Below are 23,617 nucleotides of genomic sequence, written 5' to 3' on the forward strand. Positions count from 1 at the left end.
TTGCATCGAACTCGAGCTTCTTCTCTCTTATATTTCTTTTTATTTTATTTTTCCTCTCATTTTACTCTGCTCTGACAAAGGAAAAAAAAAATTTAGTATTTTTGACTATTTTTCTTTGCAAACTGTGAAAGTTGGAAGATTCGATCCAAGGACCTGAAACTCGACGGTTTTCTTTTTTTAAAAAATTTTTAAATTTTATGTAATTATAATATTTATCGGCCAATAATTATCATCGCCGAATCGTCATCGTTAGGGTCGTCTTTGAAGAGGAAGAAGAAGAAGAAGAAGAAGAAGAAGGTCAGGAAGAAGAAGAGGAAAGATCGAAATTTGAGGCTGAAAAGAAAAAGTATCCTTTAAGCGACGTCGTCTGAAGGGGGTGGAGGGGTTGTGTTGTGATTTATTAATGCAAATTTTGTGAGGTTTTCAGATTCAGCTCTGATTTGAATCCGATGAAACCCTAGGTTTGTGTTAAATCTGTGGATAATTTTAGCTTATTTTTATGAATTTCTAATTGTTTAGTTCTTTTTGATTGGGAAGATGCTTGGGATTAGTGACTTTTGATTTTGTTTTAATTTTTATTTTTACTTTGGTTTTAGTAGTTTTGTAGAGGAAATGTGGAAACTTTGGAGTGATTTTATGAATGCTATAATGTTTAGTACTTAATTAGTTAGAAGTTGGAGTGATAGTTACAATTTAGTTCTATTTGTAAGTTTGTTTTGTAATTTAAGCTAGAATTATATAAAAAGGTGCTTTGTTTTATTGGATTTTAGAAAATGAAAATTGATATCTGAAATTAGTGTATAAAAGCTGGAAAATTAAAAGGGTTGGTCTCTTTTATTCAACTTCTGTGTTTCTTTTTCTTCTAAATTTTTTTTGATGGAATTGATTCTGAAAATTAATTGTGAAGATGGGTATTAATTTTTATTTGTTTTTGATTTGAGTTTCTAAGAGTTATAAATGCGTCTAATAGTTTTGATTTCTATTGGAAGGTTAAATTTTGTTATACTTTTGGGTTCGTAATTGCGTTAATTGTTTCGAAAAAAAAGTTATTTTTACAAGTAAGCTTTGACACTGTTTTTTTCGGGGGTTTGTACAGGTTAAACTACCCCTACTACCACCTTTTTGTGTTACAGGCCTCGTGTTATCTTCCATACATTTTGGTTCTTCAATAGTTTGCGCAGACTTTTAGCTGGATTTGGAGTGCATTTGTTAGTTTGGTGCCATACGATGTTTGCTAGCCTTTAGGCTTCTGCTTGCTATTTGGGTTGAATCATTCTTCTTATAGTGCCTTGCTGAGTGCCCTGTTGGATGGTTTACTGCTTGTTCCAATTGTTCAATCACAGAAATACTTGGTGTATTGTTTAGGGCCTTTTCTGTTATTAACTGGGATTTTGGGGTTTAAACTGTTTCTGTATGCAAGGACAAGGACTGAGTAAGGCTATTAACTTGATGAAGTCAGTGGACTTCCACACTGCTGAGCGTTAAAGAAGGGAAGATGCTACCTAATTGGAAGATGCCCCACATTAGATTGACAGTCCAACCTTTAGTTCAAATTTTGTTTTTGTTAATTGGAATATCTAGGTGTAAAGAGGGATGTAATGGTATGCTATAAGAAGAAAACATGGAGCATCCTTTGGAGAAACGATATCCAGTCAATGCAAAAGATTATAAATTATACGAAGAAGTTGGAGAGGGTGTCAGTGCTACTGTGTACAGGGCTTTATGCATTCCACTCAATGAGATTGTTGCTATCAAGGTTCTTGATCTGGAAAAGTGCAATAATGATCTGGTAAGTATGGTATTTCATGATTTGTTGCCTGGTTCAGTTATTCACTTTTCTTATGAGTCCCCACAACTCCATACAAGAGTTGACATAAAGCATATGATTTCTGTCATATTGAATGGTTTCTGTTTGCAAATGATACAGGATGGCATCCGCAGAGAGGTACAGACCATGAGCTTGATTGATCACCCAAATGTATTACGGGCGCATTGTTCATTCACTGCTGGTCATAACCTTTGGGTTGTGATGCCATACATGGCTGGGGGATCCTGCCTGCATATAATGAAATCTGCTTATCCAGAAGGTTTTGAAGAGCCTGTTATTGCTACTTTATTACGTGAAGTTCTAAAAGCTCTGGTTTATCTTCATGCCCATGGGCACATTCATAGAGATGTGAAGGTATCTGATTGCCCCTTCTTGTTTTATTTTCATGCCATGTGTTTTCTTGTTTGTCCCACAAGGAGTTATTTTCAGAGGCCAAGCCAATTAGTTGTTGACCGTATTCTATAAGAATTCAGCTTAAGAAAGCTATATTTGGTGACAAATAGAGTAATAAGAACAACTTATGGTTCTTCTTGTAATGTCATTGATTGACAATGCATGATAAATGCAGGGAAAAATTTGCTTCTGCTTTCTAGATACGAAACCTTATGCTAATACTGAATGATAATGATCTATTAGTCTATTAGTTTGAGACGACTTAATCTTGTTATTTCTTTGACAACTACAATACCAATTGTACTACATATGTCAACAGCCTATCGCCCTGTTATTTTGTCGTTGTTCTTTTCCTTCCTTCTCTTTTTGGGGATTTTTATCTCTGCTATACTTATCTACATTCATATCTTCTGTTTGCAGGCTGGGAATATTTTAATTGATTCTAATGGTTCTGTCAAGTTGGCAGACTTTGGAGTATCAGCATGCATGTTTGATACTGGAGACAGACAGCGTTCCAGAAATACTTTTGTTGGAACTCCTTGCTGGTATTTGTTTTGCATTGGCCTTTCAACAGTGTGGGATTTTACTTGCATTAGTGTTTTTATCATGGCACTTCAATTTTGAGAGTTGATGATGACCACAATCTGTCTCCTTCCCGTTGCTCTTTATTTCAGGATGGCTCCTGAAGTTATGCAGCAATTGCATGGTTATGACTTTAAGTAAGTTGATTGCTGATCTATATGTTTTCTTTTCATTTTCCTTCCTTTATTTTGTTTTGTTGTGCCTTTTAAATCATTCTTTTTGCCTTTCTTCTTTCTGTAAACAGAGCAGACATATGGTCTTTTGGAATAACGGCTCTTGAACTTGCTCATGGCCATGCCCCATTTTCTAAGTATCCACCAATGAAAGTAAATCTCTTCAGATAGTTATACCAGTTGCATATTGTATATTTTTTGTTGTTGCCTTCTGCTTTAATTCTTAATTTGGTTATTTACTCCCATTTTTGCCGCAGGTTCTGTTGATGACCTTGCAAAATGCTCCTCCTGGTCTGGACTATGAAAGAGACAAGAGGTTTTCAAAGGTTTGTGCTATTCAATTGCATCTTAGTGGCTGATATCAGTTGTTAGTATCATTCTGATAGTGTTATACTTCTCTAGTCTTTCAAGGAGTTGGTAGCTACTTGCTTGGTGAAGGACCCAAAGAAACGTCCAAGTTCAGAGAAGCTTTTGAAGCACCATTTCTTTAAACATGCACGCCCCTATGATTATCTGGCTCGTAGCATTCTTGATGGCCTTGTTCCATTAGGTGAACGTTTTAGGGTGCTAAAGGTCTCTTGCTTACCTTCTTTATTTAATTTCTGACCTCTGTTTACGATGGGGAATTAATTTGCAACTCTGATCTCTTCTTTTATGTCTCAGGCAAAAGAGGCTGATCTTCTTGTACAGAATAAAGCTCTCTATGAGGACAAAGAGCAATTATCGCAGGTTAATAATGGAGCTCTTTTACTTTTTTTGGCAAAAAGTAACTGATAGTGCCATGTTCTTCCATTCATGCCTTACTAGTGTTTCAGGTTTTGTACTGTGAGTAATCCCAATTGCTCTCAGTTCCACGTTCATGTCAGGTCTTAAAGATTAAGAGAAACTATATGCAACTAGTTTTACTTTGATTAACAAATGCCCATGGTATATTAAATATATATGATTGCGTAGTATCACTTTTAATATGAATTCCCTTTACCTTGCAGCAAGAGTATATAAGAGGCATCAGTGCCTGGAATTTCAACCTAGAGGACTTGAAAAGTCAGGCTGCGCTTGTAAGTATTTTTAATTGCCCATGTTATTTTTTTTATTACTATTAATTATCTAGAGATAGTTCAAAAATTGCTATATTATCTTTTTCTCATACAAGTGCTGAATGTTTTACCTGCAGATTCAAGATTATGATGATGTTTCAAGTGCAGAAGATCGAGATGGAAGCAGGAAGCAAAGGGACAGGCATGATGATGTTGGATTACCAGCAGAGAGGATGTCTCCAGAAATGGCTAGTAATTCCATTGCTGCAACTAGCCCGGAGGTACCAGTTATAATTCTAAATTATTTTGATATAGTTAAATTGTCAGTTCTTCAGTCCTTGGTTGAATTCATTTGATTAAACTTATCCGTTAAGATTTAAATCCACCTTTTACTTGTTTCAGGGCAGGATTAGTGATCTTCATGATTTGGGGAGTTCACTTGCTTCATTTCCTATTAAACCTCTTCAAGCTCTCAAGTATGACATTTTTATGCTTGCATGGTGTTACTATTGCAAATATTTCATCATAGAACATAATTTGGAGGATATCATTTTTGGCATTTGTCACATTCAAAGAGATTTTGAATTGTAATTTTTTCAAATAGGAAGCAGTATTTTGTCACAAGTTTGGTCATTCAATTATTAAGTTATCTGCTTTTCTGTAGTATTTTCTTTTGCGCATTTTTTGTCGAGAACATATATGGCACCTCTTAGGCTAATTACTATTTTCTTTTGGAAAAAGAAAGGTTGCCATTTATTTTAATTCCTTCACTCATGGGACTATTTAATTGGTGCAGAGGCTGTTTTGACATTGGTGAAGATGATGAGGGTGCAAATAGTCCGAATTGGAAAGGTGCTACCCAATCAGAAAGTGAACAGATCATTACAAAGTCATCAAGAGCTGCGGACCAAGATGCTGGAAGAAATGAGGGTGAGAATTCCGGGCAAAGTAGCTCTTTACCACGTCAGGTCATTCCAGAGCTTAAAAAGTTCTTGAGCGGTTCACTAATACCTGATAATGCCTTTTCTCCTAAAAAGGTTACAGGAGATGGGGACAGGTAAGCTTTGTTCCTAGTCAAGTTTACCCTGAGATTGAAATTGTTATCACCAAACATGATAGAAAGCTTGAAGTGTGCATTGAATTATCACTTAGGAAGATCTTTTTCCTATTATCAAGCTCCAGATATAATGAGTTTTTGAATTCTTTGGTTGTCCTAGATGTATGATCTGGTACATGGGGACTTTATTTTGACTTGGTCATTGATTCTGCTGTACTATAGTTAAAAGGAACATTGTTGCTTTTATCATTGCCATTTACGTGACTGGAAATGTTTTTGATGACATAATCTATATTAACATGGGTATATAAAAAATGTTTTGAAGGGACTTCCCACAGCCCAAGTTTCAATCTGATCGCAACTACAGTGGTCCATTGTTGTACCGCCAAAGGAGAGAAACAAATAACATTTCATCTGGTATTTTCTGGTTTTGTTTTCTTCCATTTCTACCCAGAAGCTTTGCTACTTATTTGTACTCTAATGAACTAAGTTTTGTTTCTTGGCCTCTTGTTATGTATCAGAGGATGGATCAGAAGGAGCAGTTGTTCAGCGGGGACGTTTTAAGGTGACATCAGCAGATCTCAGTCCCAAGGTACATCTGCAATTTTAGGCTAACCTCATGCACTCAACCCGAATCAGCCTTAGTATGAAATGTTAACCTCATGTTATCTAAAGAAACATTAAATTTTATTGATGGTCACTAAACTTATAGCTTTTTTCCACTTTGCTCACCTAACTTCAATTTGTCCCAATTCGTTTGCTGAACTTTTTAAATTGTATCCACTATGGTCACCTTAACAGATTCGGTTCAAAGAAATGATGAAGTAACAACATAATAATCATTCATGCAGTCATGTCATTTAAAAAATCTACAATTTTTTTCCCTATTTGTCTTCTTATTTCCTTTTATTTTTCCATTTCTTTATTATTTCCATAGATTTCGCATTTTAACAGAATCAAGAAACAGAAATGATGAGAAGTAAGAAACAGGTCACAAAAGTCGACATGGATTTTTTTAAATGATGTGATTGTTTAAGTAGGTATTTTGTCATTATTTGGATGAAATCACTTACAATGACCGCATTTGATATGCAACTTTGTATTAATAAACAGTGTTTATTTGAAATCAGCAGCTCAGTTTTGAATTGATGCATGTTGAGTGTCAAAATGTCTTACTTTGTCTGTTATAATATACTGCAGTGAAAATTATTAGCATTGTTTACATAGTTTGGCATCATGGAAGATGCTACATCAACAAAATGGCATACATCTAATGCCATCAACTGTTATAATTTTATGTCATATTGAATAAACTATATTTCTGCTGAAAGACTATATGGTAAATGATTTCACCGGACTTTGGTTTCTTTAAATATGATTGACTTGTATTGTTGTATTCGTTTCATGTGCTTGTCCTTATGGATGCATGTTTAATCTTATTTCAAGCTGTATTTTTCATGTAATACTTCATTGCTTTTGGTTAGGTTTATCCACTAATATCTGGATTGCTACCCATGAACATTTTGGGGTTTATACTTCCTCATCATAGCCCCACACAGTTGCTTTTACAAACTGTCTTCTATGTTTGAATTCATGTGTTTTTGGGATGAAGAGTAATAAGGATGGAACTTAGTGATTTATCTTTTAGGCAATGGCTTTGTGACCATTGCCATTATTTTCTCATTCAGGGACCTACAAACTGCATCTTTAACCCGGCTATCGGAGGTTCAACCTGTCCAACATCTCTAAACCTTACAGCTAGTGCAATTCTTCCATCTCTACAATGCATTTTGCAACAGAACACCATGCAAAGGGTATGTTTCTTTTTATATGTTCTCTCTGATGTCATAGAGTCTGCCTATCTGAAAACATGTTCTGTTTGTCAATGATTGCTGACAGGAAGAAATCATTAGACTGATCAAGTATTTGGAGCAAACTTATGGTAATGCCTCTATATTTTGATTGGCTGCATTTTTGCTGCTTAAACTTGGAAGATAGTATGGTGTTAAGTTTGACTTCTCTTGCTTATATAGGTAAGCTTGGGGACTCGACAGAGGTAGGCAATGACCTTTTGCTGGTAACTAATCAACCTTTATATCTTAGTAATCATATGACAACGTGATGCTCCATGGTGTCAATTACCCTATTATTTATGCATTTTTATGACCATGGGATTTGGTTTGTATAAATGCTGGATATCTCATTCGGAGACGTCTTTTCTCAAATAGGCATAGGTTGTTAAAGAGCTTGTTTTTCTAAAGGAATGATTAAGTTGTCTTAATTGTATGTGCAGATAGCACCTTCTTCTTTGAGGGAGAGAGAGCTACAATCTCAGGTGATTCAGCTGCAACAAAGGTATGACAGGAAGCTCAAACAGTTCTGCTTTTCTTTCTTTATGCGCAGTTTACTGAAATTTGAATTCTGTTGTCAGTATTGGGAACGTTGTTGAGGAATTGCAGAGACAGAAAATGAGAAATATGCAGGTTTGTACATTAATCTTGAATACTCACACATCAGAGGATTCTTCATGCATACCAAATCACGTCCTCTTGTTTTAATCTCCGTTAGATTTTAATTCAACTGACTGGAAACTGAGTTCATTGTACTTGTCTCATCACCTTGCAGTTAGAGAAGCAACTAAATGCTTTGGCCAACAACAAAGAGTGAAGGTGAAACAAGAGTGTGGTGGTGATGTTGATATAGAAACTGCCTGATTATTTCTTCAGTGCTAGGGTTCATAAGGTTCTTAAAAAGGTGTTGAGGTATAGGAGTGCGTTTTATTGTATTTCTAGTGTACCATATCTATGGCTGCGTTAAGCCGGACACCCAAATTTTGAGATGCCATTCCCTTTCAGTCTCATGTAACTTCGTGTAATTTATTGACAGGATATTGTAATATAATTGCAATCTCTCTCTCTCCCTCTCTCTCTCTGTTACGTACTCACTTGAACTTCGAGCTAGGATTAAAGCAAGTGGTAAATATATTTTTGAATCACAGATTGGTTTGAATGGCAGTAAGGAAGCTTTTACTGAGAGCATGAAAACCTTCTCGGGTTTATATTATTAGGAAGGAGGTTCTTTGTCAATGTTCAGCACTTCCAGTTCCACTGTTCATTTCTGATTAACTGTAACAAATGTGGGCACACCAAAGCTTATTTGGTATGTTCATACCTTCCTAAGAAACAGTGATGGCTAAATGATTGAGATATGGAGATTGATAATCTTTAAACACAACACAGTTTATTTGGATGGTCGTCTTAACCCTTCTTTGTGAGTAAATATGTACAACTAAGAAGCAACTAGCAGAAATTTTGGATTCTGACCATTGAATGACAAAATTGCACGCGGTCCAACTCCTCTTTCTTACTTAAGGTTTTGAATTGAAAGATAGAATACATGTGATTAGAAGCCAACTTGCGCTATATGCTACCTTGTTTAATAAACAAAATCCAACACCTAGACAACAAAAGCTGAAAATTTAGCATCAATGTATTACCAGAGACGGTTCTCCATCACTGCAGAAACAATGCCTTTCAGTGTCTCCTACATAAAATCAGATATCATATGAGTTTAACTACTTTGTAGCACATTAAGAAAAAGAAAGGGGCAAAAGAAAGTCACAATTTGCAAACATAAGTTATCGGACGGTACCGCACTATGGTCTTTGAGCCCCAGAGAAAGCACTAAAGGCAAAGAGGAGGCCGAGGAGCTGCAAACACAAAAGGACATCTCACGATATTAAGAAATGATTATCTTATAATACAAATCACAATCAAATTTGCAAGTTTACAGTGTTTAATCAAGAAAAATGATGGGAGAACTCTCATTTGTGGTTATTACTGTTTAACAACTCTCATATAATGAATATTTGCAACTATTATAGATCCAATAAGGAGGACGGGACTTCACCTTGCATGAAATAGTAGTAACATGCTTATTGAGTTGGAAAAATACCTTATTTGTTCAATTAGCTGACGGGCAATTGCCAGTAGCATTGGCTGCACATGTTGCATTCATTCAAAATTCGGGTCAGCTATGAAAGGTCAAATTAACATACAACAGGAAAGTCCGGCTTACCTCATCTCGTTTGCCAAATATTACAGACACATGGAAAGTCGGCTGGATTGAAACCCCTTCCTCCTTTCTGGCAATAAAAATAAACACACCTCAGACACTCTTCTTAGTAGAATTATCATGATGATACTCCATATAACTTCAATAAAATTTTGGTAACAAAGAAATCATACCCAAATTTTACTTAACAACAGTGCCTGTGACTTTAGAAACGGAGGAAGCACTAAAACCTTTCTCTTCAATTTTGAAAGAAAAGAATAAAGAATAACTGCATTAAAGGAAAATAACAGGCAAACCTGGCGTGCAGTATTGTTCCCATAGTTCCTATCTGCGTTGCCATAACCTGAGAACTCTTTCACACATTATATTTATCACAAAAAGACATGGAATCATCACCCCCTCCCTCAACCTCACACAGACACACACACCCCAGCGAGAGTCAAACTTTAAGCAAAAAGTGGAAGTCTTGTACTCACAAGAAAATGATCGTCATAACGGCAAATGACTAGGTCTGTTCTATTCCCCTGTCAAGCAAAAGGCATGCAATTGAGAAACTCTAACAACATAACATTTTGAAAGCAATCTTTAGGATAAGAAACGCATCAAAAAAATATCAATTATCACTGAAACTGTAAATTAGAAGAAGACAAGTTCAAAGATATCACACTGCCTGTCAGGAGATATATACAGGTAGCTGAAACAGAAGCATACCGGAAAAGAAGACAGACTAACTTACATAGGCAACAATGATGTTTTCATCAAATTATGCAACAGATTAAATTCCCATACATAGGCATTTAAGCCATCCATAAAACTCAGAAACCAAATCTAACCAAACATAATTCACTTTGAATCATGCTTACCATTCACACATAACACACTTAATATCCCAGGTTTATGAACCACTTGAGAAAACAATCTTCTAAATTCCCAAACTAAACTTGAACTTCTCGATTCATTTGAACCATTACATTAGAGGTCACTGAAAAGTTAAATTCTATCCCTCATACTATAAACAATCTCCATTGAAGCAACAACAGGAACATAATCCCAGAAATTAAAGTCCCATTGACCCTTTAATTCATTTTGCTTAAGCTTATAAAATAGTGCAAATCATGCTACACTGGGACAAGCCATTGATCATCAAATTCACAATAAAACACTAACCCAGAATGAAAATACCATATTTAATTGTTTTTATACAATAAAGATAACATAAAAATTAGAAAACTTACAAAAAAAAAAAAACAAAGCCAATTTGATTCTGAGCAAGAAGAAAACTCAGAGATAGAAAGAAACAAAGCAAAAGAGTTTGTTTTTTAACCTTGATTTCCAATGAGAGATTCTTGTAAGGAACAGGAAAACGTTGTTCCAAACCACCCATTTCTTTCTTTTTCTAAAAATACTCGTAATTCTTGTAAGGCTCCTTGCTTTTTTCTTTCGTTTTCAGTGTAATCCATCAATAAATAGGTTGGGTTTCTGACCCAAGATTTCAGTCCCATACTGGGCCTCTCAGCCCAAATGAATGGAAGCATGGGCTTTTATCTTTTTTTTTTTAATCAATGAAATAGAGAAGATTGGTTTTTTAGTAGGGAGAAGAAGTGTAAATAGGGGATATATATATATATATATATATATATATATACACATACGTGTTGTAAATATTAAATCGGTCATAAAATTTTATTAACTGATTTAATCAAATAAAACATAATCTCGTGAACAATGAGCATATAATTATTAATTATATCTATATTAGTTATAATTCGCATGTGATTATGAGATGAAAGTGTGAATTTCTTTCCACTCATTAAACAAATGTTAGTTAGATAAGTAAACTTTTTTTCAAAATAATGAGTAACAAATCAGATAATAATCACAATCACATGTTTAAACTTATGGTTTTGTTCCATTCATATGGTATGATATTAGTTGTTAAATTATGAAAATATTTAACTATACACTCTTTCTTTTTTTCTTTAATTAAGATGTGTGCGAAGTTAATTTCGATCCTATCAATTTTCAAATATTAACCGTCAGGTTACACGTGAGTCGTGAGTCGTGAGTCGTGACTCGTGACTCGTGAAACTCATTTAAACGTTCCACTCTTCCTGTTCTTCCTTTTTCCTACGTGTGCACGAGAACGAAATTGCACGTGTCATAATTCCTGTGGTTTTACCCCTTTTTTTTATTTTATTATTCTTATTTACATTTAATTCATGAGAATAGACTATGGCCTTTTCATAGCTTTCCTTCTCTTCAGGTCTGCGTCCTCCACGTAAGGAAATTCCTTTGAGACTTTCGTTAACTTAGGCAATAGATTATTCAACTCAACCTACGTCAGTGTTTCCTCTTCATAATTGAAGATAAGAGCAAGCGCGAAACCCCAATAGGCTTGAGAATCTCATTGTGACAGTCAGGTAAGGCTATCAGATTTCAACAACCAGTGGAGCCATCACGTGCGTACTAGCCAGTCAACACGTGAGAATCCGTACCATTTCCTCTTCTTACCAACCCAACTCAAGCCGTTTGTTTAAGCCGAGCCATGTATTTTTCATTACAACTTCGATTAATCCAATTAATCGATTTAATTATATTTATTTATAAATTAATTAAATAATTAAATTAAATTAATTATTTTAATAGAATATTTTTCAATTAATTTGATTTTAACCAAAATTTAATCTGAGCAAAAATTATAGATTTAAAAGTAAAATTTTTTGCTTTAAAATTGTTTAGATATTTGTTAAAAAATATAATATTATTCTTCGTGAAATTTGAATAATAACCAAACAAAGCCAAGCGAAGCCAAGCGAATTAGCGAAGCGGAATCTCTATGACGCTGGCTGACGCTTCCACACGTTGCAAATAAGCTTTAAATAGAGAGGGGTGCCAGTGGCATGATTGTTTCTAGAGCAAAGTTTCCTCCCGTTTCAGGCTACTTTGCAGCAAAAAAATCTTAACCCACTTCAGATGGTAAATAGCAAATAATCCGAAGCCGGAGTTTCAACTTAATTACTGACCACAGCTAGAAAGTGCACATGGGGATCGTTAGGACGCAAGAAGAAGAGAATGAAAGAATGGAGTTTGAGGACTTCAGGCAGACTTTGGTTGCTTTGGCTGCCCTGGAAAGAAGGAAACAGAGTGAAGAATTCAAAGGCCTGAGCTCCCACAATGCCGACGTTGATCTTGAAGAGAAGCTTGTTTGTGTTACCAGTGGCGCTTCTTTCCTTGGACTTGCCATAGTTAACCGTCTCTTGCTCCGTGGATACTCTGTCCGGATCCTTGTTGATAACCAAGGTAAATATGTACCAACCATGACTTAAGAATTCAGTTGCTGAAAACGGCCTGGAACCTGACAAGCTTGGAAACCCTTGTAAGATTTCAGGTTCTTGTCAAAAAGTTTCCGTTTTCGGAAGACTATTATGGTCATAAAAATATTTTGCTGTTAGTTGATATACCGTCTGATAATTCTGACTTAATTGGCACCATGGGATTGATTCAAAATAATGCAGAAGATGTAGAGAAGCTGAGGGAGATGGAGAGATCAGGGGACATGATGGCATGTAAGAACAAAATTTCTGTGGTCATGGCTAAGCCAACTGAAATCCAGGGGCTAATGGAGGCTTTTGATGGGTGTCGTGGCGTGTTTCATACCTCAGCTTTCGCTGACCCTGATGGCATCTCTGGATATTCAGTGAGTTCTGTCATGATTCTCCCATTTCTTGACTTTTTTTGGCTATCCAGTCATATAAAATTAGTCTCAAGAAGGTATTGTATGTAGTCCTGTATGAAATCTGCATAGCAAAATATGTGGTTGATGCATGGAACACTAGAATCGTACTTTACTGCTTAATCCTTCCCCACTGGACTAGTTTTCTTCCAGATGCTATCACTAGTATATGAATGAATTCATTAGCTCCTACCATCCAAGTCTCATCAACTCCAGTAAAAGGTGAAAGAACAGTTTTCTTAGTGCTTGTGCTATGGTAATAATTTATGAAGATTAGACAAAGATTACTGTTTGCTACATTGCTATGCTTCTTTCCTGTTTTTAACTATACACTGTCAGTAAATTTCATAGGTAGGCAGCAAAGTTTGGTCATAGTTTTAAGATGAAAGCTATAAGGAATGGGATGAAAAAGTAAGCTGAAAAGTTTAATTGCTAAAAATGAGTGTGCCGCTGGAAAAAGACAGTCCTTCAGGACTTTATGTTGGGTTGGCCTACCAGGACCAGAGAACCAGTCTCCAATTATGCTCTCATTTAATATATGGTGGAGAAAACTTGGAGAAGTGCAGTCCAGTCATGTGGTCTAAATACATGCCACGATCATGAACTTCATGATACATCACGGTCTCCTCTCAACACCCTATATATGCTTTACCATCTTGTTTTGACACTCCCTAAGCACCAAGTTGAATCTAGCTTTGAATTAGAAAATGATGCTACCCTAAGAAGTATACTTGGGAATTGCAATTACATGCTTGTAATGTAGGAATTGTTTTCAAGAGTTGACATAAGCAGAATGTAAGAAAGTTAGGTTTAACTGTTTGTGTTTGTTAGAAATCCATGGCTGAAATAGAAGTAAAGGCCAGTGAGAATGTGATGAAGGCATGTGCAAGAACTCCCTCTGTCAGGAATTGTGTGCTCACTTCTTCACTTTTGGCCTGCATATGGAGAGACAGCACCCAACATGATCTCCCCACTTTGGTTAACCATGATTGCTGGAGTGATGAATCACTCTGCATGGACAAAAAGGTATAGTACATGCAAACTAGAAGTAGAAACCATCCATAGCTTTGAGATAAATACATGAGAGTTAATAGCATTTTCCTTCAAAATTTGGTTACTTCTTTCTTACTTTTTCACTTAAAATGTGGTAGCTCTGGTATGCATTGGGGAAGCTGAAAGCAGAGAAAGTTGCATGGAAAATAGCAGAGGAGATGGGCATAAAACTGACCACCATCTGTCCAGGGCTCGTTACAGGCCCTGAATTCTCCTTAAGAAATCCAACGGCAACAATAGCTTATCTTAAAGGTATTGTGTATTTGTTTTCCATTGTTCACTCTCTACTTTCAAATTTTCAATTACTAGTCAATAGTCATGAAAGCTAATTAGATCAGTAATTCATAATATCCAGGTGCCCAAGAAATGTATGCAGATGGGTTGCTAGCAATTGTTGATGTAAGTAGATTGGCAGAGGCACATTTATCTGTGTTTGAGGAAATGAACAAGACAGCATTTGGAAGGTACATTTGCTTTGATCAAGTCATCGAGAGAGAGGAGGAAGCAGAGAAGTTGGCAAGGGAAATGGGGATGCCAGCAAACAAGATCTGTGGAGATTCATTCGACATTATTCCTACTCGCTTTGACTTGTCAAACAAGAAACTTACCAATCTTATGTCAAGGAAACTTAGAAGTTGCTATGGTGAAAGTTAACCCAAGTTAGCTTTCCCTTGGACTATGCTTTTATCATCAAAACAGAGACGAACAATGTTTCCCACTGTCCATTTTCTAAATGAAGATAAACGGGTCCATCTTCTTAAAAGTAAACAGCATTTGCACTTGTAAAGAGTATGTTAGCTTATTCAAGTTCACTCATCAAACCAAATAGGATAAATGCATGAATGACTTGAATGCTATATATAAAAAAATAAGTTATTCATAAGGCAAAGGTCCCTGGCATTTCTCCCATGACTTGCGTGGTTAAGGCCCACAAATAGAGGTGACAAATTGTCAAACGCTGCAACCTTAAGCTGCACCGTCCATTGGATCATAGTCCTTATCCCTCACCCGGGATCACCTAAGTCTCAAGTTAGTTTTGGTGTTAGGTTCTTTTTAGTAAAACTTGTGTCAACATTTGTGTTCTAATTTTGATAATTTGATTCGGGTGGCATGAATTAGTAGGAATAGATATTCAAACTACAGACTGAATATGCTTGTTTTATCAACATTTATTAGCTAAAGAGCATGCAAAGTTGGAAACATGTCAATCTATCAGCATTCCATGGTATGGACAGGATCAAAAATTGGAGTCAAGCCTGCCCTACATCACATGACGACTTTGAAGTACAACAATTGAGAAAGTGTATTTCTGGTTTGATTCATTGAGGGAAGTGAAAGGGAATAAACAGGGAAAGGTGTTGTGATTGTCAAGCTATGGAAGATTCGTTTTAGAAATGGCTAAGAACTATGTTTGAAAAACATGGCTAAATCTATAAACTTGTTAATTGATTTTCTAACTTTGTAAGTGGCAATGTAGAAATGAGACAACAAAGCAACAGCTTCAGCAGAATTCCAAGTTAGGTTTGTGTAAACTAGAAATCTTCCTCAAGTTAGTTAAACTGTTACATGACATGGTTAGTTCTAAAACACTTTTGGATGTGACCAATGGATTGAAGTCCATCTGTTTTTGGATTTGAAGAAAGGGAGACTTGAACCTGTTTTTTAAACAGAGACATCTTACACCAACCAAAGAACTAAATGTTCTTAATCTAATTGACTTAGAATTTATTGTCATCAACTCATCATACCCGAGCTAAATGTTCTTAATCTAATTGAGTTGGATTTTATTGCCATCAACTCATCATACCTAAGAGTGTATCTAGAACTTACCTAACATATCTACAATTGATATTTACAGCTAGTTGTCTCCTTAGCATTTGATATCAGTACCTTCTTCCAGCACAATGTTGCTGCTGACTTGTTGCCATGGAGAAGATGAATGATTGAGCTTTTCTGGATTTTATCAATGTTGCCTTTGTTTCAATAAGATTTTCTTCAGTTTGGGTCACTTATTTTTTATCTTACAATGGATAAGCAATGGTAGTTATAATCCATTCAAATTGGGTTTCAACCAAATTTCTTATGTTGAGGTTTAAAGTAAAATTGGGCAAAGTCAAGATTTGAGTTTCAAGTAATTGGACACATCTAGAAATGTTAACAAATAAAACTATCTGTTATTTCAATGTCATTTTTTAAATATCTTAATGTGAAATATGTTATTTAATAAAATATTCAATTAAAAATTTTTAATTATTATCCAAATATATACTCACATATAATAAACATTACTCGTTAAATACTAAATTAAAATAAATATATTTTATTAACAAATTAAAATTAAATTCATAAAAGTAAATTAAAATATACAATCTTAATTAAAAAAATTTCAAGTAAAATTTTATATTGAAACTAATTATTCACAACGGAAGATGATGCAAGATGAATAATCACCTAACAATCAACCGAAAAGAAAAATAAAATCTTTTAAGAGAATCGGAAGGGCTCAGAGAGTTGCTATCTCTGCTCAAAGAAAAGCTTTTACAAGCTTTTCTCATACAAGAGGTGTCAGAACTTATAAAGCACTCTTCATCTTGGCCCTCTTATCGTAAAACAAAACATAAATTACAAACAAAAAAAAAAACCCAGAAAGCAGAACAACCCAATAGAAGAAGAAATTGCAGGAATGGAATTGATGGCGGCTGCTGCGATTAGGGTTTTAGTGTTTCGATTGTGATTGGAAGAACAATGGTGGGACTATTTATAGATTCTTTTATGGGCCTTTTGGGTCATGAGCTTTCCATCAGCACTTTGAAGACAAACTAAATAGGCCCAACTGTTCAAATTTCATAATGAGCTTGTTCATAATAAAGAACATGGTTTTGATTAATCTAATGAGCTTGCTCTTGGTGCTTTTTGTAGCACAAAATATCATAACGGGCTTAAGAAATTGAATATTCAAAGGTTGATAGATTAAGGAAAGGAAGAGAGAAGCTTTTGCTAGAAAATTGGATGATATATAAAGGTCGGAAAGTGGAATCTAAGGACTTAACAAAACATTAGTGCAAGTGCGAAGCTTGATTACCTTCTTGATTTTGCTAGAAAATTTCTTGGGTTTGGGGTCCAAATCAGGTATGAGATTCACCTGACAAAGGGCGGTGGAGGAGGAGGAAAGTACCCCCATGGTCATGGAGTGATGACCAGAAGCCAAAAGTCCCCCTCCCCGACTTTCTTTAATCAAGGTCTGAATGTGGATGCACGTGTGTTCCCCCCTTCTCTCACGTGCATGAGTCATGCAAAAAAGTTAGAAGAGAAACAACCAACTGTGAGAAGCTGATGATAAAGAGTAAAAAGAGAGAGACAATTTCCTATATTCGCTGTCATCGGGACTCATCAAAAAGAAATATAGCATACTCCCTCATCTGATCTCTCTCTCTTTTCAACAAACTTTTTTAATGCTTCTCTCTTCATTGTTTTCTGCATTACCAAATTGTTTTACTATTTTTAAGAAAGGGTTTCTAGTCATTTAAAATAGATTAAAAAAAAAACTAGGAGTCCAGAAGAGAGAGAGAGAGAGAGCTGTGCTCTGATTCCCTTCTTGTGGAAATGCTACATAACCCAGAGCTTGAATCTCATTGTCATTTTGAGCTCAGATCAAAGCTTGCAGACAAGTTCAACAAACAGTCCCCTGAATTTTACTCATCAGAGAGATATATCTTCAAGTTTCAGGTGGAAAAAACACAAACTAGCCAGCTAGCTAACAACAAAGGTAAGATTTATTTCATGACATCAATTATGAATTCAATGTTTTCATTTACTATATGTTTATACTGAAAGTGATAGCATAATGGAAAGTTCATATGAACCTCTTTTTGCCTTTACAAATGACTCTACTTTTTTGAATAGTACATTAGGGTTTCATGATCAAAACATAGAAAGAATCTGTTTTTCTGTGTACATTACAATACATTATATCTAGTATTGTTGCCATGGGCTGGATCCCACCACAACTATTAGTGCATTGCCTGTGGATCCCACCACAAAAATTTTCCTGTTCTGGGGTTCCTTGTTAGGTTAATGTTTTCTTTCATTAACAACATAGTTTATTGCCTTGATGATTAATCCAATTTTCCTTCCTTCATTCTTTTGCATGGTTGAATTATGAGTCATCCTTTTGCCATTTTCTCGGGTTAAGTTAGAATAGTTTTCTGGCTGGTGTAGGATTGTTGTTTTAACTGCAAGCATTGTTCTGTCTCCTCCTCTTTTCCATAGATAAAACATGAAAGCAAAAATGTTCTCCAAACGACATTTCAACCCATTAATTCCAGAGAAAGTCGAGTCCTTATTGAACTTAAACTCTGAGATTTGACATCTACCTGCTTTGAAGCAAGCATGCATGGTACTTTGCCATTGACTCTAATAAAAACATTGTTGTTGTCTCCATTTCTTGGTTGTAATATCACTAATCTGTTCATTATTACTATAAAGTACTTTCAAATCTGTTATAGAATATGTGGCTACCTTCTTGCCGTAAGCAATGAATGACATACATAGGACAGCCTAGTTAGCTTAACGAAAATCCTAGTCAAAACTAGCTTCAAATAGGGGCAGAAAAACAAATGAAAAAGCAGATTCCAATGCAGATTTGTGCGACTATTTTATTGCATTAATTTACAGTTTCTCCATTTCATCTACTGCCTTTTCAACATGGGCCACGTAGTTGGCCCATTTTTCGACTCTTGAACCCCCACGTGAACCCAGAATCCTTCCAACTTGTCTGTAAACCTATATATATATATATTTCAGTACAACTTAAATTTCACTCTCGACCCATATCCCATATTCTTAGATGGATCCTGTTCTGGATTATGAAAGAAAAACCAGTAATTACCATGCAATCTGACAAGATAAATCTCCATGTAAATTAGGGTATTTGGTCTGAATCTAGACATCTAAGTTGTAACCAAGAACAAAAAACAAAAAATTAAGGGAAGAAAATGACCCTAGTAGTAGTTGCACATGGAAAGGAAAAGCTGAAGATATTCCCTTAAGGCACTTGAATGTGGAGGATGAAGAGTCCCTGTTCATGGGGACAGAGCAAGAGTTGTTGGAAAGCTCAAATAGGCATGGGGGACATGAAGCATTGGATTTTTTTATCTAAAGGTAAAAACAAAATTTTCATCAACGGGGTTTCTGTCTCTGCTGTCTCGTCTTAGTCACAATCCCATTTTCATTCTCTCCCCCACCTTCTCTTCCCTCCCCTTTTGTGTTACATTTCCTTTCTCTCTTTTCTTTTCCCAAGTTACTAACTTACCCCTCTTCACAACCACCAACTCTCACCTTTGCAGATGGGTTCTTTTGTCATTTTCGAATCTTCCCATTCTTGTCAACCTGCTAAATTAGGGAGGTTTAGGTAATGTCACGAATTGAACCATATATGTACACCTAAACCCCCACGCGGCCCAAGCTCGAAATCTCTCCCAGTCTCCTTTCATGTCAAACTCCCATTGGCGTTCACCATCCACAACCCACTTCAGCGCGTGAGGTATCACTTACCTCTGAGTGTTTGAATTATTACTGGGATAAATGCATGAAAGAAAAAAAAATCTAGCCCCTTAGTTTCCCATACGTATAACTTTTTTAAAACGAAAAAAAATCAGAAATTCTAAGGTTCTTATAAGCTTTCACTTAGTGAATGCGGTATATTCAATGCGTTAGATTTGGAGAGAGGAATGGGAAAAATCAAAGGTTTTTGATTTTTGTTTTGCAGGGTTTTGTTGTTTGTGATTACTAAATATATATTTATAAGGTGAGAATTATCCAAGAAGAAAAATCAAATGGAGGAGAATTCACCTCGAGTTTCACGTAACGGAGGAGGAGGACCCACATGGAAGAGCAGGTACGCCGTCGACGAAGGTGGGGATTTCATAGAGTGTTCTGGCAAGTATTGTCGATCATGCACCGCTGGAGTGATTGCTGACTGTGTGGCACTCTGTTGTTGCCCTTGTGCCGTGCTCAATCTCTTGACGCTCGCATTGGTTAAAGTCCCATGGAAAATGGGGAGGAGGTGTTTGGGTCTGGGGAAAAAGAAGGTGGAAATGAAGAGAAAATGTAAGACAAGCTGTTCTTCTTGTAGTAGTAGTGGTGGTGGTGGTGATCATCAGTTTGGGGATGGGAATTTGAGAGAAAGGGTGAGGGTAGAAGAGGGAATGTGGGAATTTCCAACAGCATTTGGAGAAGAGAAAGAAGAAGAAATGGGGAATTTGAGTGCAAGGTTTGAAGCTGAGAGAGTTTGGTTAGAGCTGTACCAGCTTGGTCATTTGGGTTTTGGGAGGGTTTCTTTCATTGGTACTTAAATCTATTTAGGCTTTCTTCAATACAAAAATTGTGCAAGTACATTCTTGTTTTTGGATTGTAAAGTTTCATAACATTTTTTTAGGAGTTGTTTTGGGGTTAGGAATTAACATAAAAAAATATTTAATTAAGCTGGTAATTTATAAGAAAAATGTAATATAGTAGTAATTTTCATTGTTCCAGGCCATTAACATAGCAGCAAATGTTCCTTGCTCCTTTTGTTTGGGTCTTGAAAATCATAGAGAGCAAAAAGAGATGCATTAAAATTTGGGTGTTAATCCACTAGGCTTAAAGTTTTCTCCTAATTGATTGATGTTGATAAATTGGTACAGCTAAATCCCTTTTAATGTTATAGAAACAACATTTAGACTTGTTTTAAAGGTTCATTTGAGCTCCATCCTTCTACTTTGTATATACCAAACCATAGCAAATTTTTCAAGCCAACCTTGAGCAGTGTAATCACTTAATAGAATTTCTCTACCCTCAATCAACTTAACTCTTAACCCTTCTAGCTTGGGTAAAAGAAACTATAACTTAGCCGAAAGTATTTGTTTTAGGAAAGATTTAAACCTTTAATCCAAAGTTGAATCTAAATTATAATTTATTAACCTATAGCTTTGGGTTTACACTTTTATAAATTTACTATCCGAATCTGTCTCAAACCCGAATTAAAATTCCTGTACTTTTTATAATCAGGTCAATGATTCACAGATATTAGACTAAAAGACACCTATTACCGTCCCTTCATTTTTATTTAAAAAATATCTTAAATTAATGTCGTGATTTGCCTAAGTGGGCTCAAATTGGCCTACCTGGTTTTCTGGGTTGGCCCATGGGTTAAATCTATAATGGCCCAATTGCCAATATTTGTATATATTCTTAAATGAAAAGCTACAAAGAAGACAAAAGTACGGCCCGCCAATTTTCGGCAAAAGATGACGTCATTTGTTCAAATCTGCCCGGTGGGATTATAACCGCAAAAGTACACGATAGCATTTTCCTCTTAGTAATATTTATCATACGCGTGATGCGCACAACGCTCATATTTAACGCCCTTCGCAGAGCCTTTCCTGTCTCGAAAAGCTAGAGAGTTCCAAAAAGCTGACATAGAGAGAAAGAGAGAGAGAGAGAGAGAGAGAGAGAGAGAAGTTACCGAGTGAGTGAGTGAGTGGTTCAGTGAGTTGGGAGTGGAACGATGTCAACAAGTGAGGCAACCGCAACACGGATAATGTTGGCAGTGAACGAGTCAACGATCAAAGGGTACCCTCACGCTTCGATAAGCAGCAGAGGAGCTTTCGAGTGGACTCTTCAGAAGATCGTTCGATCAAACACTTCCGGTTTCAAGCTTCTCTTCCTCCATGTTCAAGTTCCCGATGAAGATGGTTCTCTCTCTCTCTCTCTCTCTCTCCTCCTTTTCCTACACTTTTGTCTCTATGTATTTGTGAATTTACAAGAGCGCGTTTTATACGCGCGTGGTTGTCTCTGGTTAGGGTTTGTAGAGAGTGTGAGAATGTGATTTTTGATTATGCATGATTTTGTTGAAATTACTATGGCTTTCTGATTTTGATGAGGTTATGAGAGAAATTGTGCATTAATTGGATTCATCATTTCTTAAATAATATTGTTTTGTTGTTTGATTATTGGCTTATTGCATCTACAATCTGTTAGATTGCTGAGAAAATAATCTATTTGGCTAGTGAGAAATGGAAAATTAGGAAATTGATCGAAAGTCAAGGGTTTTATTCAGTAATGCTAAAGCATGCCCTTGAAAATGCATTTTCTAAAGGTACTGATCATATACTTCACCATCAAAGTTTGGCTGGATATGGTAGCATAATTGTGTTTTGAGACTGAATTTACTTGAATTTAACCCTAGCCTTGTAGATAGTACAATGTTTGTGTACAATATGGCTTTATAATCTTGAAATGTTTATGCTTTGAGTCTGGAACATCAAATCCAGTGGCAACACTGGTTTGAGTGGTGGATCTTTGTATGCTCCGTTTGAGCTTGAGTGTCTTATAATCGGCCAATGCCAGGTAATTTGAAGTGAGGTATCTTCCTTTAATATGTTTTTCCAATAGGGTTCGATGACATGGACAGCATATTTGCCTCTCCTGAAGATTTCAAGAGCATGAGGCACAGGGACAGGGCAAGAGGGCTTCATCTGCTGGAATACTTTGTTACAAAGTGTCATCAGATTGGGGTAATATTGATTGTTCAATAAATTACTAGTATCAGTGTGAAGGACCCTTAAAACGTAAATCATTTGGTATTTCCCCAGTTAATACATTTGCTGATTGTAGGTTGCTTCTGAAGCATGGATCAAGAAAGGTGATCCAAAGGAGGTTATCTGTCATGAAGTGAAGAGGGTCCAGCCTGATCTCCTTGTTGTGGGCAGTAGGGGACTTGGTCCTTTCCAGCGGTATGCTTTAAGTGCTTGATGCCTTCAATCTTTGATACTCAGTCCTTGATGCCTTCGATCTTTGACACTCAATTTTGCCATTGCCATCTCTAGAGTCTAGATGCCAACCGAAGAGTAAAGCTGTAAAGCTATTGATTGTTCCGTTGAAATTTGCTTCTGCAGGGTATTTGTTGGAACTGTGAGTGAATTTTGCGTGAAGCATGCTGAGTGCCCAGTTGTCACGATCAAGCGCAATCCGGATGAAGCTCCTCAGGACCCTGTGGATGACTAAATTTGATTCGAAGCATATGGATATATTTTGGTTTCATTCTGTTAATAGGTGTGGAGACTCTGGAACTACCTAATTCATATATCAGTGGGGATAACAAATGAATTGCTTTTGTTTTTGGAAAAACACCCCGTGGATGAATTGATGTATGCAAAAAATGAAAAAAACCCAACTGCTATTGGCCTGGCCTTTTATGTTTGATTGAATCACTCACACAAACCTTTCTTTTGCCCTTTTATTTTATTATTATCCAATACAAGCATACTCTGGATGACCCTAACCAGTAACTCAGGAACAAGCCTTTCTTTAAAGCTAACAGTGTTTCAATCTTGATAAGAGCAGAACAAACTTGCCATTAAGGAATAGCAATAGTTGTAGACATGATCAGATCAGCTGACAGAAGCCTATGGCTCATTCTAATAAGGCCCACGTTCAGGCACCTTCAACCTGAGTGAACAAGTTTTCGAAAAGGAGGATCGCAAAAATTACAAAGGAATATGAACTGCAGTGCATGATCATTTCATTGCCACCCAGCAACGTGCTCCAATCCAAAGCCCAGAAATCTAAACTCGTTCATCATTCAATTATATATAGGAGATGAAAGTGTTGGGCGAAAACAGACTGGGAGGGGTTGCCATATCTGAC

At 36.2% G+C, this 23,617-nt stretch overlaps 5 protein-coding genes and 1 non-coding gene across 13 annotated transcripts; 4 read left to right on the forward strand and 2 right to left on the reverse strand.

Moving 5' to 3' along the window:
* LOC110427737 (Protein kinase superfamily protein) lies at positions 1–8,001 on the forward strand. Of its 4 annotated transcripts, none has more exons than XM_021443315.2 (21): positions 1–461; positions 1,097–1,789; positions 1,928–2,182; positions 2,642–2,766; positions 2,896–2,940; positions 3,048–3,129; positions 3,234–3,302; positions 3,379–3,549; positions 3,640–3,705; positions 3,966–4,034; positions 4,151–4,294; positions 4,416–4,489; positions 4,810–5,070; positions 5,396–5,487; positions 5,592–5,662; positions 6,759–6,884; positions 6,970–7,012; positions 7,104–7,126; positions 7,364–7,425; positions 7,502–7,553; positions 7,696–8,001. In XM_021443315.2, the coding sequence occupies exons 2-21, from the start codon at positions 1,622–1,624 to the stop codon at positions 7,735–7,737; spliced, it is 2,040 nt and encodes a 679-aa protein (XP_021298990.1). In that variant the 5' UTR covers positions 1–461; positions 1,097–1,621; the 3' UTR covers positions 7,738–8,001. The 4 variants fall into 4 exon arrangements, with proteins under 4 accessions (XP_021298990.1, XP_021298991.1, XP_021298988.1 ...); XM_021443313.2 differs by having other exon boundaries at positions 3–461; positions 7,104–7,147; XM_021443314.2 differs by having other exon boundaries at positions 3–461; positions 1,421–1,789; positions 7,104–7,147.
* A 369-nt stretch (positions 8,002–8,370) lies between these two features.
* On the reverse strand, positions 8,371–10,577 carry LOC110427738 (proteasome assembly chaperone-like protein). Of its 2 annotated transcripts, none has more exons than XM_021443319.1 (7): positions 10,469–10,577; positions 9,621–9,668; positions 9,441–9,487; positions 9,148–9,214; positions 9,025–9,068; positions 8,722–8,779; positions 8,371–8,613 (listed from the first exon to the last, which is right to left on the reverse strand). In XM_021443319.1, exons 1-7 carry the CDS (start codon positions 10,526–10,528, stop codon positions 8,563–8,565), a joined length of 375 nt encoding a protein of 124 aa, XP_021298994.1. In that variant the 5' UTR covers positions 10,529–10,577; the 3' UTR covers positions 8,371–8,562. The 2 variants fall into 2 exon arrangements, with proteins under 2 accessions (XP_021298994.1, XP_021298993.1); XM_021443318.1 differs by having other exon boundaries at positions 9,441–9,496.
* Positions 10,578–12,051: 1,474 nt separating this feature from the next.
* Positions 12,052–14,698, forward strand: LOC110427794 (NAD(P)-binding Rossmann-fold superfamily protein). Of its 2 annotated transcripts, XM_021443397.2 has the most exons (5): positions 12,053–12,444; positions 12,660–12,841; positions 13,709–13,903; positions 14,029–14,182; positions 14,286–14,698. In XM_021443397.2, the coding sequence occupies exons 1-5, from the start codon at positions 12,186–12,188 to the stop codon at positions 14,582–14,584; spliced, it is 1,089 nt and encodes a 362-aa protein (XP_021299072.1). In that variant the 5' UTR covers positions 12,053–12,185; the 3' UTR covers positions 14,585–14,698. The 2 variants fall into 2 exon arrangements, with proteins under 2 accessions (XP_021299073.1, XP_021299072.1); XM_021443398.2 differs by lacking the exon at positions 13,709–13,903 and having other exon boundaries at positions 12,052–12,444.
* A 1,599-nt stretch (positions 14,699–16,297) lies between these two features.
* LOC110427870 (uncharacterized) lies at positions 16,298–20,437 on the forward strand. 3 transcript variants are annotated; one of them, XM_021443502.1, is made up of 3 exons: positions 16,298–19,090; positions 19,276–19,472; positions 19,698–20,437. In XM_021443502.1, the coding sequence occupies exon 3, from the start codon at positions 19,765–19,767 to the stop codon at positions 20,281–20,283; it is 519 nt and encodes a 172-aa protein (XP_021299177.1). In that variant the 5' UTR covers positions 16,298–19,090; positions 19,276–19,472; positions 19,698–19,764; the 3' UTR covers positions 20,284–20,437. The 3 variants fall into 3 exon arrangements, with proteins under 3 accessions (XP_021299177.1, XP_021299176.1, XP_021299175.1); XM_021443501.1 differs by having other exon boundaries at positions 16,298–19,472; XM_021443500.1 differs by lacking the exon at positions 19,276–19,472 and having other exon boundaries at positions 16,298–17,696.
* On the reverse strand, positions 16,431–16,527 carry LOC149526315 (small nucleolar RNA snoR1). The gene has a single exon (XR_016352139.1). It is a non-coding gene; the product is annotated as a small nucleolar RNA snoR1 (small nucleolar RNA).
* Positions 20,438–21,346: 909 nt separating the features above from the next.
* Positions 21,347–23,169, forward strand: LOC110427718 (universal stress protein A-like protein). Its single transcript, XM_021443278.2, has 4 exons — positions 21,347–21,663; positions 22,364–22,485; positions 22,586–22,704; positions 22,867–23,169. The coding sequence occupies exons 1-4, from the start codon at positions 21,477–21,479 to the stop codon at positions 22,973–22,975; spliced, it is 537 nt and encodes a 178-aa protein (XP_021298953.1). The 5' UTR covers positions 21,347–21,476; the 3' UTR covers positions 22,976–23,169.
* The last annotated feature ends 448 nt before the right edge of the window (positions 23,170–23,617 follow it).

Source organism: Theobroma umbraticum, unplaced genomic scaffold (genome assembly GCF_002168275.2).
Source record: "Theobroma umbraticum cultivar Fairchild unplaced genomic scaffold, ASM216827v3 scaffold_239.0, whole genome shotgun sequence".
Classification (NCBI taxonomy): Eukaryota; Viridiplantae; Streptophyta; class Magnoliopsida; order Malvales; family Malvaceae; genus Theobroma; species Theobroma umbraticum.